Source organism: Salvelinus alpinus, chromosome 20 (assembly GCF_045679555.1).
Source record: "Salvelinus alpinus chromosome 20, SLU_Salpinus.1, whole genome shotgun sequence".
NCBI classification, from domain to species: Eukaryota; Metazoa; Chordata; class Actinopteri; order Salmoniformes; family Salmonidae; genus Salvelinus; species Salvelinus alpinus.
Window position 1 is genome coordinate 41,775,910 of NC_092105.1, and position 15,156 is coordinate 41,791,065.

Below are 15,156 nucleotides of genomic sequence, written 5' to 3' on the forward strand. Positions count from 1 at the left end.
AATATCTACATTTTCCACCCCTTGGTCAGCTCGCTTTCTGAAAGTAAAGAAAACTGTTTATTTTTTATAGATATGAAAACAATAACTGAGATATGACCGTTCAATCTAAAGCAGCAGATGTCGTTTTTAGGATACGTCAATACAGCCCAGTGCTGCTTACCTGAGATGCCATCTTCGTAGGTGTCCGCTTTGACTTCCTTTGTGTCTGGAAAAAAGTTGCTTTCAGAACAATTATTTTTGATTGAAAATAAATCAAATGTACCTCCATAGCATATAACAATTTGCCTGTGAATAACCACACATTTATACAAACGTGCTACTGTATGCAGAATTCTTGACGCATAACCAAAGATGCTGCCATATCTTGCCTGCACGCCCACAAGCGAGCCACTCAGAAGCAGAATGATGACCCGTGGAAGAGGGAAAAGAATGAGATTTGTTGCAAGTTGGGGAGGAGGGCTAATAGCTGAGCTAAGTGTGGGAAAAAAAACTATCACAGACCAGATTTGCCCTAACGACCAAGGGGTAGCTTGCTACTCAATGTAATAAAGTAATGACTTTTCATTAGATGTTATGTTGGCTGACAATTTGTTTGCTACGCTGTCCTTACGAACCACATAGCATATCATTACAGCAGTATGTACCGGTATGTTAGCTAGCTACCTAACGTTAGTAGTTATACATCAAACTTGCCAGTATATTAACTATAGGCTATCTAACTACCCAACGTTTATTGGCTTGATTATTCCCGTCATTCTTAGCTTAGCTAAATGGTATAGTCGTTGTGCTTTCTCAATGGACATTCGGGTGCTTTCGTAAATTTGCTCTGGCTATCTATAGGCTGGACAATAGAACGAGTCCAAATTCACCCAAGGCTGAAAAACGGCTTAATACCGTTGGCTAAACTGGAACACTAGTGCGAGCTCAAATTAATGGAATCGAATGTTCGCGGAGCCTGTTTTGACTGGAGTGATGCTTAAAATTCCATAAAAAAAATGTATCTCTTTTTATTTTACCACTACAATCTGTTTGTCGGACGAAACTGGAAAAAAACGACTTGTGTAGAAAGTAAACATCTGCACCTCGATGGTGTCAACTGTGCATATGTCTGCGTAATGAAAAAGTAGGGAAAAAATAAAAACTTCGGAATATTTCAGGTCTAGCGATCGATGACAAACGAGCTCGCTGCCCAGACTTACATAATTACAAAGAGGAGATTCTCCTGATTTAAAATGGTGCCCGTGTAACAGTTTTGCTTCCGTCCCTCTCCTCGCCCCTACCTGGGCTCGAACCAGGGACCCTCTGCACACATAGACAACAGCCACCCTCGAAGCATCGTTACCCATTACTCCACAAAAGCCGCGGCAGAGCAAGGGGAACTACTTCAAGGTCTCAGAGCGAGTGACGTCACCAATTGAAACGCTATTAGCGCGCACCCCGCTAACTAGCTAGCCATTTCACACTGGTTACACCCGACTTGAAAAAAATCTAAATATACACATTGCAAGATATTTGGCGAAATAGACAGACATGCCTATATTTCCCCCATAGGAAACAATGAGAAGACCGCAGAGTTCCAATATTATTTTTGTTGTTTACATTTTAACTATAAAACAATGTGAGCAGGTCTCATTGCCAACAATAGCGAAGCAGGCATTGTGACGTTGAACAATACGCTGGGAATAGAACGTTTGGAAGGCGAGTTGGTGCAACGGTGGTCAATAGAACTAATAGGAGCTGGCAGGGTGAAAAATGCACTAAAATAAGTCCTGTTTTTTGACATTTACTTCAAAACGACTGCAAGCAGCTGGGAAATATTATGAAACTGGGCTCCACAGCGGATGCAATGAACTACTTTTTATCCAGCCTACTATCTACCCGGATTTCAGAGCACTCTCGTCTGAGTGTACCAGAGCGCAGAATAATTACTTTACCAGCGCTCAACACCTGTTGAATATGGCCGGTGTCAGTAAACGTTGGGAAAAAAGCGCAATGAAATTGTTTCCAGCAGCACATTTAAAGTCATCTACGCTCTGGTTAACACGAAAACTGCCTTACCAGCTCTGCTAGGGTGAGTAAAATGGTCAGAGTGGTCTCATTTGTGTCTGGAAGTAGCTAGCCAACATTAGCTTGGGTACTTGACTGACGTTGTAAGTCCAGAACTCTCAAATCAACCCTACTCCTCGGCCCGAACGTCCAGTGTGCGCTCCGAGAGCGAAACGGTCTGAATTTACAAACGGACAATTTTTCTCTGAATGGATACACCATAATATTAATCAAATTAATGAAGCCAAATTTCTTCAAATCAATCCCATATACTACATTATTACAAAAAAGGTTTTAAATTCTCTGGTAATGCCAATACGGAATACTATCGAATGCTTCTCAAAGATGCCCTCTGGTGGTCAAACTAGCAATAACTTGCAGTAACAGAAGAAATGGCTGAGAATTAAATGACGTTCCACAGAATGCTGCAGCAGCACGCAGGGTGTGCCGCAGTATGACGCAACTTTTAAAGGAGGAACCACTGTAGGACTGATGGTAGAGGCAGATTACCCACTCGCCGTCGGATCCTTACAAGGCACCCCGACCTACGTCCCCTATATCTTTCTCTTCTTCATGCGAATGAAGTAAATCCTTTGCGTCCGACTCGTAAAAAAAAAAAAAAGAATCTTCGTAAAGTACGAGATGAGTCATCTCTGTCCTGATATCCAGAAGCTCTTTTCGGTCATAAGAGACGGTGGCAGACACATTATGTATAAAATAAGTTACAAATAACGCGGGAAAAAACACACACAATAGCACAATTGGTTAGGAGCCCGTAAAAAAGACAGCTATCTCCCCCGGCGCTATTGTATCATCTCAGCTTCCTCTCTTGTGATTCCTCAGAGGGGGAAGGGTGATAATCAGTGTCAGACACAGAACAGACACACAGATCAGTTTTAGAAGAGGGCCAGCTTTTAAGATCATAACATATGTGGCCCTACAAACAGGAAGCATGCTACAGATGTAGGATGTTAATTTCATCATCCTGTTGCAGGAGAATGTTCCTGCAATGCATTTGATTTTTAAAAACTCTTCTGAAGTTTGTAATTTCCACTATGAAATATCAGAATTGGTTTTCCCTTACGAAAAATGTATCAAACCCTACAAAAATGTCCATAATTATAATCCACATTAAAAAAAAATTGTTAATCCACATAGCAAACTTGCTCAAATCAAGATCTTACATCTGTGTAATAGCCTATTGCTCAATCACACAAGGGATTTCTGAGATGTGGAAAACAAGCTATTCTTGACACGGCCCATCTGATTTATAGATGCTGATTGAATTAGAGCAAGCATCTTGGAAATATATCGGAAAATTCGAAGCTGGAAGAACTGGTTGACACATTGTTCGTGTACATAACAGAAATTCTCATCTCTTTCCATTTGATTCGAGAGGGTACATCGTTAGCATCCGGCAAGTTACAGAAAATGGGTGGCGTGTCATTGTTTCAATCACGCTGATCCTCAGAGTTCAGAAATAGCAGTACTGGTCTTGAGGTTGAGTTACATTCTGCACCGTACCTTAAGTCTGCATGTTAGTGTATGGAAGCAGTGGAGTGGGAAGAACCATGCTGGGGGTATAGTTAAGATGTCTAGTTTGGAGTCAGTCAGTCACCAGGGGGCGATGGCCTCAGAAGGGCTCACTCTTTCACGCACAACCATCCAGTCTCACACTAGTGTCAGAGCAGATCTGCAGGCCTCTCTGGACCCAGTTTGTGCTGACTTCACTCTATGTATCACTGCTCTGTGAAATATTAATCCTCACACTGGGCACCCACTCAATAGTCTCAAATGATGGAGTATCGGGACAGTTCATTTTTTAGTATGCACCAATATGGAAGATTTAGCTGGGCCACACAACGATATGCTTGTGGTGAAGACAGATGGTTTTCTGGTCCAGCGCACTAAAATACTGTTATTGGTTACAGTGGGAGTGAGTAATAAGAATGCCTCTGTGTAGCTCATGGTGGAGAGAAGATTCATAGACAAAGCTGAGGGTTGGAATAAAATCCACGCACACTTTGTTAACCCACTAATGAAATGCAGACTTTCATTGTTTCATGATTACTCTCTGGCTGGCAATCACTAGCTCTGCAAGACAACAATACGAATGTAACAGATATATTTATTTGAGCAATTAAATGGCCCTGCATCCATATGGCAAGGCAATGTAGTCTGCTTCGTTTTGAGAAGTCTATTTCTCTCTCTCACTTTCTCCCTCTTGTTTAGTAAAAGGGAACAGCAGTATTGCACTTCACACCGACATGTTGTTTTGTCTTGGACTGACACCATTCTGTGTGTTTCCCTTTGGCAGCCACCTGTTGCCTCCTCCTCCCAGCCCATGGCTCCGCCCAGCCCCAGCACCAACAGCAGCACCAACAACAGCAGTAGCTCCAGCACTGCAGGTTGGGAGCAACTCAGTAAAACCAACCTGTACATCCGAGGCCTTGCCCCAGCCACCACCGACCATGATCTGGTCAAGCTTTGCCAGCCGTAAGTACACTTCCTTCATCTTATGATTACAGCTATTGACTGGTTATTGACTTGTTGGCTGCTGTCACCAACAGCAGTGGTAAAGAGATTCAAAGCAGCAGTTACTTATTTGACCTGAGTTGGAAATAATAACAGCCTGTTCAAACCAAATCAAATCTAATTTTATTCATCACATGCGCCGAATACAACAGGTGAAATGCTTACTTACAAGCCCATAACCAACAATGCAGTTTTAAGAAAAATACATGTTAAGTAAAAAATAGATAAGAAAAAATAAGAAATAAAAGTAACAAATAATTAAAGAGCAGCAACAAAATAACAAGTTAGGCAACACACAGGTGGTACCGGTACAGAGTCAATGCACGGGGGCACCGGTCAGTCAAGGCAATTGAGGTAATATGTACATAGGTAGACGCAAAGTGACTATGCACAGACAATAAACAGAGAATATCAACAGTGCAAAAGAGGGGGGGGGCAATGCAAATAGTCTGGATAGACATTTGATTAGCTATTCAGGAGTCTTATGGCTTGGGGGTAGAAGCTGTTGAGAAGTCTTTTGGTCCTAGACTTGGCACTCCAGTACTGCTTGCTGTGCAGTAGCAGAGAGAGCAGTCTATGACTAGGGTGGCTGGAGTCTTTGACAATTTTTAGGGTCTTCCTCTGACACCGCTTGGTATAGAGGGGAACATGGGATACCTAGTCAGTTGTACAACTGAATGCCTTCAACTGAAATGTGTCTTTTGCATTCAACCCAACCTCTCTGAATCAGAGAGGTGCACGGGGCTGCCTTAATCAACATCCACGGCGCCCAGGGAACAGTGGGTTAGCTGCCTTACTCAGAACGACAGATTTTTACCTTGTTAGCTTGGGGATTCGATCCAGCAACCTTTCGGTTACTGGCCCAATGGTCTAACCACTAGGTTATCTGCCAAGGTCCTGGATGGCAGGAAGCTTGGCCCCAGTGATGTACTGGGCTGTATCCACTACCCTCTGTAGTGATGCAACCAGTCAGGATGCTCTCGATGGTGCAGCTGTAGAACGTTTTGAGGATCTGAGGACCCATGCCAAATCTTTTCAGTCTCCTGAGGGGGAATAGGTTTTGTTGTGCCCTCTTCACGACTGTCTTGGTGTGCTTGGACCATGATAGTTTGTTGGTGATGTGGACACCAAGGAACTTGAAGCTCTCAACCTGCTCCACTACAGCACCGTCAATGATCTCCTTTGTCTTGATCACGTTGAGGGAGAGGTTGTTGTCCTGGCACCACACTGCCAGGTCTCTAACCTCCTCCCTATAGGCTGTCTCATCGTTGTTGGTGATCAGGCCTACCACAGTTGTGTCATCAGCAAACTTAATGATGGTGTTGGAGTCGTGCCTGGCCATGCAGTCATGAGTGAACAGGGAGTACAGGAAGGGACTGAGCACGCACCCCTGAGGGGCCCCCGTTTTGAGGATCTGCGTGTCGGATGTGTTGTTACCTACCCTTACCACCTGGGGGCGGCACGTCAGGAAGTCCAGGATCCAGTTGCAGAGGGAGGTGTTTAGTCCCAGGGTTCTTAGCTTAGTGATTAGCTTTAAGGGCACTATGGTGTTGACGCAGAGCTGTAGTCAATGAATAGCATTTACACATAGGTGTTCCTTTTGTCCAGGTGGGAAAGGGCAGTGTGGAGTGCAATAGAGATTGCTTCATCTGTGGATCTGTTGGAGCGGTATGCAAATTGGAGTGGGTCTAAGGTATCTGGGATAATGGTGTTGATGTTGGCCATGACCAGCCTTTCAAAGCACTTCATGGCTACAGACGTGAGTGCTACGGGTCGGTAGTCATTTTGGCAGGTTACCTCAGTGTTCTTGGGCACAGGGACTATGGTGGTCTGCTGTTGCTATTACAGAAGGTTTGTTTGAGGGCATAGCAGGATTTCATATAAGTTTCCGGGTTAGAGTCCCACTCCTTGAAACGGCAGCTCTACCCTTTAGTTCAGTGCGGACGAGGCTGTTCAGTGCGGATGTCACCTGTAATCCATGGCTTCTGGTTGGGGTATGTACGTACAGTCATTTTGGGGGGGGGACGTCATCGATGCACTTATTGATGAAGCCAGTGACTGATGTGATGTACTCCTCAATGTAATTCCGAAGTCATCATGATATGTCAATTTTTGTCAGACCTCTGCAAGCATAATTTCTTTGAATCTAATTCATACAAAGAAACGAACACTGAGTGTACAAAACATTTCCATGACATAGACTGACCAGGTGAATCCAGGTGAAAGCGATGATCCCTTATTGATGTCACTTGTTAAATCCACTCTAATCAGTGTAGATTAAGGAGAGAAGACAGGTTAGCCTCTCTGGGATATGTGGGACGGTAGCGTCCCACCTGGCCAACATCCAGTGAAAATGCAGAGCGCCAAATTCAAATAAATTACTATAAAAATTCAACTTTCATGAAATCACACATTCAATATACCAAATTAAAGCTACACTTGTTGTGAATCCAGCCAACGTGTCAGATTTCAAAAATGCTTTACGGCGAAAGCAAACAATGCTATTATCTGAAGATAGCAACCAAGCAAACAAACACAGACCATCATATTTCAACCCTCCCGGCGCGACACAAAATGCAGAAATAAAGATATAATTCATGCCTTACCTTTGACGAGTTTATTCTGTTGGCACTCCAATATGTCCCATAAACATCACAAATGGTCCTTTTGTTCGATTAATTCCGTCGATATATATCCAAAATGTCCATTTATTTGGCGCGTTTGATCCAGAAAAACACCGGTTCCAACTTGCACAACAAGACTACAAAATATCTCAAAAGTTACCTGTAAGCTTTGTCCAAACATTTCAAACTACTTTTGTAATACAACTTTAGGTATTTTTTAACGTAAATAATGGATAAAATTGAAGACGGGATGATCTGTGTTCAATACTGGAGGAAAAAAATGTGTAGCATGCTTTCTGGTCATGCGCCTCAAACAAACAGTACACTTCACTGGAGCCTCATTCTGAACATGGCTACTTCTTCATTTCTCAAAGGAAAAATCTCAACCAATTTCTAAAGACTGTTGACATCCAGTGGAAGGGATAGGAACTGCAGGAAGGTCGCTTAGAAATCTGGATTCCCAATGAAATCCCATTGAAAAGAGAGTGACCTAAAAAAAAAAAGAATCTGAATGGTTTGTCCTCGGGGTTTTGCCTGCCAAATACGTTCTGTTATAGTCACAGACATGATTCAAACAGTTTTAGAAACTTCAGAGAGTTTTCTATCCAATACTAATAATACTATGCATATATTAGCATCTGGGACTGAGTAGGAGGCAGTTTACCCTGGGCACGCTTTTCATCCAAACGTGAAAATGCTGCCCTCTATCCTAGAGAAGTTAAATAAGTATTTTAAGCTTTGAGACAGTTGAGAAATGGATTGTGAATATGTGCCTTTCAGAGGGTGAATGGGCAAGACAAAAGATTGAAGTGCCTTTGAACGGGGTATGGTAGTAGGTGCCAGGTGCACCGGTATGAGTGTGTCAAGAACTGCAACGCTTCTGGGTTTTTCACGCTCAACAGTTTCCCATGGGTATCAAGAATGGTCCACCACCCAAAGGACATCTAGCCAACTTGACACAACTGTTGGAAGCATTGAAGTCAACATGTGCCAGCATCCCCGTGGAATGCTTTCGACACCTTGTAGAGTCCATGTCCCGACGAGGCTGTTCTGCAGGCAAAGGGGGGTGCAACTCAATATTAGGAAGGTGTTCCAAATGTTTTGTACACTCATTGTATTTTCAGTGAAAATCGAAATACTTTAACATTATGTTTGGTGTTGCATCGTCTCCATGTGATGTCACAATGCTATATGAAGAACAAAACCTCCGTTACCAGTGGACCGTCTCAATGTGCATTTAATAGATACTATTAAGGTCAGATGACTCACTGTAGCTCAGTTGGTAGAGCATTGCACTTGCAACGCCAGGATAGTGGGTTTCGATTCCTGGGACCATCAGAATGTAAAATGTATATACACATGACTGTAAGTGGCTTTGGATAAAAGCGTCTGCTAAATGGTATATATTATTTTATTATTATATTACTGCCGTGTTTTAAGTAGAACCTAGCTGGGACTGGTCAGACCACTGGACCAGAGAGAGAGAGGGAGAGAGATAGCAGTGAGTGAAGGAGGGGGATGGAGATATTTGAGTAGATGATGGCCAACACTGCAAGGGGAGAGCTGACAGGGGCATTACATCTGAATTTAAAATGAAAGATGATATTGGAAGACTACAAGGGCAAACCCAGAGAGCCTTAGCAGCTGACAGTATCTGAAGCGAGACAGTGGGGAGTTCATGTATGCAGAGGATAAAGGAGCCATCCCAGCCCGCTCACATCCAGAGCCCCATTGTGTTATTGTGTACCTATCTATGGAAAAGACCACCGAGGTGACTTTGAAATCTCATTTTCATCTCCCAGACCCCCTGCTTTACCTTCCCCCACAATGTGATGTTGACTTTGCAGCACATTCAACCCCTCGATCTCCCAATCGGCTGGCAAAGATCCTCTATCCCGTGTTTAGAAAGAGAGATACAGAGCGATAGCTGCTGTTTAGCAACTTACACCACACACAAGATTGTCTGGAACACACACATCTATGTTTACTTTTCCTAAAAAAAAATGACTTAAAGGGGAATTTATTAATTGAAGAAAGCAAACAGGTATTGCATGTTTGAGTCCTGCACGGGTTAGTTTTTGGAGCTGTACCCGCCCTGCGCCGGCCACATTAATTCCGAGCCTCACCCGATACTCGATATCAGGGCAGATTTTTCTCTGCAACCCGACCCTGCCGCATATAATTATCCTGAGAGCCGACCTGTGACCCGCCAAATAACATACATTTATTTAATTGTTTTTATGACCCCAAAGTAGGCCCTACTAGGTTATTAGGTTATTCCCTTTCCCTGCATTAATGAATTTGTCTGCATGTTTTTTCAACATTTCGATTAAAGGAAACCATGCGGCACATTGACAATTAAAATGGCTTTTAAAGAAGGAGCCTTCTAATTAGCCTTCTTACCTAATAAAATACTTTATCTGACATAACAAAACAAAACCTTTATGCGTAGATAATCAAATAGTTTAATAAAAACTCCAATAAACAATTCCCAAATTCAAATAGGCTACAGGCTGCAAAAATAGCCTACATTTATTTAGTAGGCTATAGGCTACTCAAACTTTTACCAGTCTCACAGGTTTAAACTTTATATGGCCTGCATATGGTCTAAATGAACTAAAGCCTGAATTAATGTAATAATTAATAATTTTGCGTAAGCTAGGCTAGCCAGGGAAAGTAAACTTGAGAACACAGTCGTGCGTGTGGGGAGGGAACATAATCTCTGAACTTGGTCAAATTAGGAATGTTCTAGCACCACACAACATGCTCCTGGGTTTAAAAAAATATATATAAGATCTTGATTTAAAACGTTTCCGACCCGCAACATATTTGTTCAGAACCGCGAGCCGACCCGCGGGATGAAAGAATGTTTTAAATTCCACCCGCCAGCTGATTTATTTTGTGGGTTACCTGCGGGGAACCATGGGTATCTGACCCGATGCAGGACTCTATTGTATGTACAGCGAAAGGCAGTTAGATTCATACTGATAACGTCATGTACATAAGGGAGTCATATCCGGACCATCTCTAGCACTGTTGATGGTTTGTCATAGCGCAGCCGCTTTCTGTTGCCATTTTAAGATTTGGGATTAGAGCTGACTTTAGAGATTCTGGGTCAACGGCTCTTGCTCTTTTACCCTGTGTTGTAACTAGCTTAATCCTTCTCCCGACTGAAATGTTCTCAGCGTATAAACTCACCCTAATCAATGTTATATCAATGCTGATTTTCAGTGACTAGTAGCCTAAATACTGGCAACAGTTCAGCAACGCTCTCCCAAAATAAACTCTTAAAACGTTATATGAAGAACGTTGTGTTCAACAACCAATCAGTGACCCCGCTTGAAATTGGAGTGCGTATTAACATTGAGATTGCAGAGGCCAGTCTGGTTGGTATGACCATGAATGGACACGAACAGGAGTTGGCTAATGCACCAACAGACTGGACCACCAGGCTACTCAGTCAGTAGGTCAGGGGTAATGCACATTAGCTAGTTGTTTAGACAATCTAAAGAGGTTGGAATAGATCCCTGTGTTTTTCCAACTGACCCCATCTGAGCTGATCCACCACCCGATCCCAAAATATCCCCAAATAAAATCCTGAAACCTCTACTTAAAACCTTGAGGCAATAGTTGAGGATTCAAAAAGCACAAGGTATAATCAGTTCTTGTTGATAGCAAAGTGATTCTTCATATCGCATTAAAAAAAAAAAATCACTTGCTACTCAGGAACACTTTACAGCCCTCAGTCAATACGAGACTGTTCCCTTCGGCCATAACTCAATCCTGCTATTTTCAGAGCAGACAGAACAGTATCCCTCAGTGCTATCCGCAGGAATCAATAAGCATGCAGTGAATAGTAATCAGAGCCCTTTTAGCCACTGTAATGGGATAAAGGCAGGGGGGGAAAGGCAGGTGGAATGGGAGTACATTGTTCTCCTAGCTGCTGCTGCCACCACTTTCTCAGAGAAGACATTCTACCTGATTTAAGCAGCTCACCCTCATCTGTCTGGCAGCACCAAGCAGCTCACCCTCATCTGTCTGACAGCACCAAGCAGCTCCATCACACTGTGGTAGATGGTTAGTGAAAGCTAATGGAAAAGGGGGGAGTCTAATGGCTAAGGTTGTCTTAAGAAGCGTATTTTCCTGGAAGATGTGTTGTAACACACACACACACACACACACACACACACACACACACACACACACACACACACACACCTTTGGCCGTTGTCTAAAGCTGTCCGCATGTATCTGTTCAGCTGGCGCCTAGCCGAACTCGGCCAGGCGAACCGAACAAGTGTGCTCGCATACTCCCTCAAGTGACAAAATGCGCATAATAAGGAATCTTCTCTTTGAATGACTACAAACACTTAATTGAAGAATCGCATCGCTACTGTTGACCAATCACCGATGAATGGGCGTACACTTCGGTTACCGACTTAGGCTTGCCTTGATAAAAAATGTCTTGTGCACTAACAGCCTAAATAAATCTAACTAAAACGTCACAATGTTGCCATAATACATTTAAATTTGTAAAGTATTCAGACCCCTTGACATTTTCCAAATTTGACAGCCCTATTTTAAAATGGATTAAATTGTTTTTTTCCCCTCATCATCCTACACACAATATCCCATAATGACAAAACAAAAACAGGTTTTTATACATTTTTGCAAATGTATAAAAAATAACCCCGGAAATATCACATTTACATAAGAATTCAGACCTTTTACTCAGTACTTTGTTGAAGCACCTTTGGCAGCGATTACAGCCTCAAGTTGTCTTGGGTATGATGCTACAAGCTTGGCACACCTGTATTTGGGGAGTTTCTCCCATTCTTCTCTGCATATCCTCTCAAGATCTGTCAGGTTGGACTGGGAGTGTCGCTGCCCAGATATTTTCAGGTCTCTCCAGAGATGTTCAATTGGGTTCAAGTTCGGGCTCTGGCTGGGCCACTGAAGTACATTCAGAGACTTGTCCCGAAGCCATTCCTGCTTCATCGTAGGGATGGTGCCAGGTTTCCTCCAGACGTGATGCTTGGCATTCAGGCCAAAGAGTTCAATCTTGGTTTCATCAGACCAGAGAATCTTGTTTCTCATGGTCTGAGAGCCCTTTAGGTGCCTTTTTGGCCAACTCCAAACTGGCTGTCATGTGCCATTTACTGAGGAGTGGCTTCCGTCTGGCCATTCTACCATAACGGCCTGATTGGTGGAGTGCTACAGAGATGGTTGTCCTTCTGGAAGGTTCTCCCGTCTCCACAGAGGAACTCTGGAGCTCCGTCAGAGTGACCATCGGGTTCTTGGTCACCTCCCAGACCATGACCCTTCTCCCCGATTGCTCAGTTTGTCCAGGCAGCCAGCTTTAGGAAGAGTCTTGGTGGTTCCAAACTTCTTCCATTTAAGAATGATGGAGGCCACTGTGTTCTTTAGGACCTTCAATGCTGCAGAAACGTTTTGGTACCCTTCCCCATATCTGTGCCTCGACACAATCCTGTCCCGGAGCTCTACGGACAATTCCTTCGACCTCATGGCTTGGTTTTTGCTCTGACATGCACTGTCAACTGTGAGACCTTTATATCGACAGATGTGTGCCTTTCCAAATCATGTCCAATCAATTGAATTCACCACAGGTGGACTCCAATCAAGTTGTAGCAATATCTCAAGGATGATCAATGGAAACAGGATTCACCTGAGGTCCATTTCTAGTCTCATAGGGTCTGAATACTTATGTAAATAAGGTATTTCTGTTTTTTAGGGTTAATACATTTGCAAAAATTTCTAAAAACCTGTTTTTGCTTTGTCATTATGGGGTATTGTGTGTAGGTTGATGAGGACATTTTTTTATTTAATTCATTTTAGAATAAGGTTGTAACATAACAAAATGTGGAAAAAGGGAAGGGGTCTGAATACTTTCCGAATGCACTGTATTTGCACAAACTGTTTTAGATGGGAAGAATGCGGACACCTTTACCCTGAACTACAGTACCGATGTCATATACATTCGATGCTAATCTACTGGTTTTGTTTGCAGAGAGTTAAACTGTGTCCTCTCAGTCATCCAACGGTGGCCCAGATTAGGAAGCGGGTGTCATAATCCTGTGCCTTTTTAAACCTCTTGCATTCAAGGTTTAGATTTTTGCGTCCCTTGATTGTGAGCTGCTCTAGGGGGAGGTGGGCGGGTTGCCGTTGACACTGTGGTGATTTCTGTAATTGATTTATTTGGAGTCAATTAGTGGAAACCCCTTCATCCTCGAGGCTCTTTACCCAGTGGCGCACAGAGTAAGGTCACGCCGGCCCACGGAGACTAGCACAGCACTCACAGACATGTGCTGCTGCTCGCAAAGTCAGGCTCTGTAATTGGATTTCAAATATCATGGAGACTTATTTGGTTATATTAAGCCACTGCTGATCAGCGATCATTAATTGCAAAGGCACTATAGGTGACCTTTTCCTCTGCGACAATCATAACACCATGACACATAACCAGATCTGTCACAGTTGGTTTTATCTATGACTCACGGTCGGGACGGAGGCTTCATTTTCATAAAGCCACCACCTGTCCGCCTCCCAGCTCAGGTCAAAGCTCACACTTCCTCCTCCGTCTAGAGAGCCAATCCCCTCATCAATCATTTGTCTGCCGCGCTGATTACTACAAGGGAGGCTCATCTACTACTACGGCCTGACGTCTGTGCGTTGTTATTGGTTGCATTCATCATTGTACAGAGAGAAAGTCGCGGTATATGTCGTTGTTGTGTTCTTTGTACTGATTTGCTATTAATTTTGAATAGAGTGAGCTAGCTTAGCGCTGAAAGGAAATGCAGTGCAGTCTGTGTTTAGGGGTCACCGCTGAGTTCATTTGTCAGAGCTGGCAGCAGCAGAAACACGGTGCACAAAATAACTGTTAAAGCACAGGATGTGTCTATGGAATGCTACTCAGTCCCCCTGTGCCTGCATTGTCAAGAAATCGTAAATATACAGTGTGCAATGCATATTTCATTCAAGTTTATTCCTAAATGTTTTCTGATTTTCGGTACGTCTTCTTCACGAGTCAGACATCCTTATGCCTATGGAGGATAGATAACCCTCCATGATTCTGTCGTTCGGTAAACATCACGGCAACCTTTGCTCCAGCGCCGCAGAGATTCTCAAATCCACATGGAAACAAACGGCTTCCTGTTTCTCATACTTTTTTTTTTGGTGATGTCATACATTCTTGTGCAAACTCTTTTTGTCTTTTATAACAGGCTGCCTCTGTCTGGGACGTAACGCAACACAACTAAAAATACTTCTCTCTTCCTCTCTTAGGTATGGCAAAATTGTATCAACAAAGGCCATCCTGGACAAGACGACAAACAAATGTAAAGGTGCGTATGGCTTCCTCTGTTTTTGCGAAACATTTCAGTAAGTCGGGACGTGGTTGATTCTGCTACCAGATTTGTATTTTTTTAAATTATTATTATTTTTGCACACGGCTCAAGAAGTCATGCTCATAACAACGCCTAGGCTTAAAGCAATAAAAACTCATCACATGCATCTTCATTGAGAGGATAGTGTACGTAGGTATCACAATGACTCATTGTAAAGCAGGAGATCAGTGTCAAGGCTTTGGAGCTTTGACATAGACTTCCAGTTTGTGATATGATGACACATAGGATTTTCACCATAATCCTCCTAATGCTATTATACTAAAGACAAAGGCCATGCTAAGGAATGAATGAAGATTCTTGCTTAAGGCCTTCTTGACTCACGCAGTGGGTTTGGCACCCCAATAGTGTCACAGTGTACTGGCTCTGCCTTGTTGAAGTCATTCAGTCATCCAACAGCTATGTAGCTCAGAGGGGCTGGTCTAATCAGGAAACAGACAGACAGGCTGGCAAAAGGCTGCCACTACTTCAAGTTATTTTAGTCCCTTTACTGATTGGCTGTCTGTCACTGTGCAGCGTGCTATGGGGGG

At 43.2% G+C, this 15,156-nt stretch overlaps 1 protein-coding gene across 10 annotated transcripts in view; it reads left to right on the plus strand.

Annotated features, from left to right (window-relative positions):
* The window catches only part of LOC139546911 (RNA-binding motif, single-stranded-interacting protein 1-like), a 47,511-nt gene that overhangs the window by 15,356 nt on the left and 16,999 nt on the right, over window positions 1-15,156 (plus strand). For all 10 annotated transcript variants that reach the window (XM_071355854.1, XM_071355855.1, XM_071355850.1 and 7 more), the window contains exons 2-3: window positions 4,364-4,542; window positions 14,508-14,566. In XM_071355854.1, the coding sequence (XP_071211955.1) occupies window positions 4,364-4,542; window positions 14,508-14,566 (238 nt within the window). The remainder of the gene's footprint in view (window positions 1-4,363; window positions 4,543-14,507; window positions 14,567-15,156) is intronic.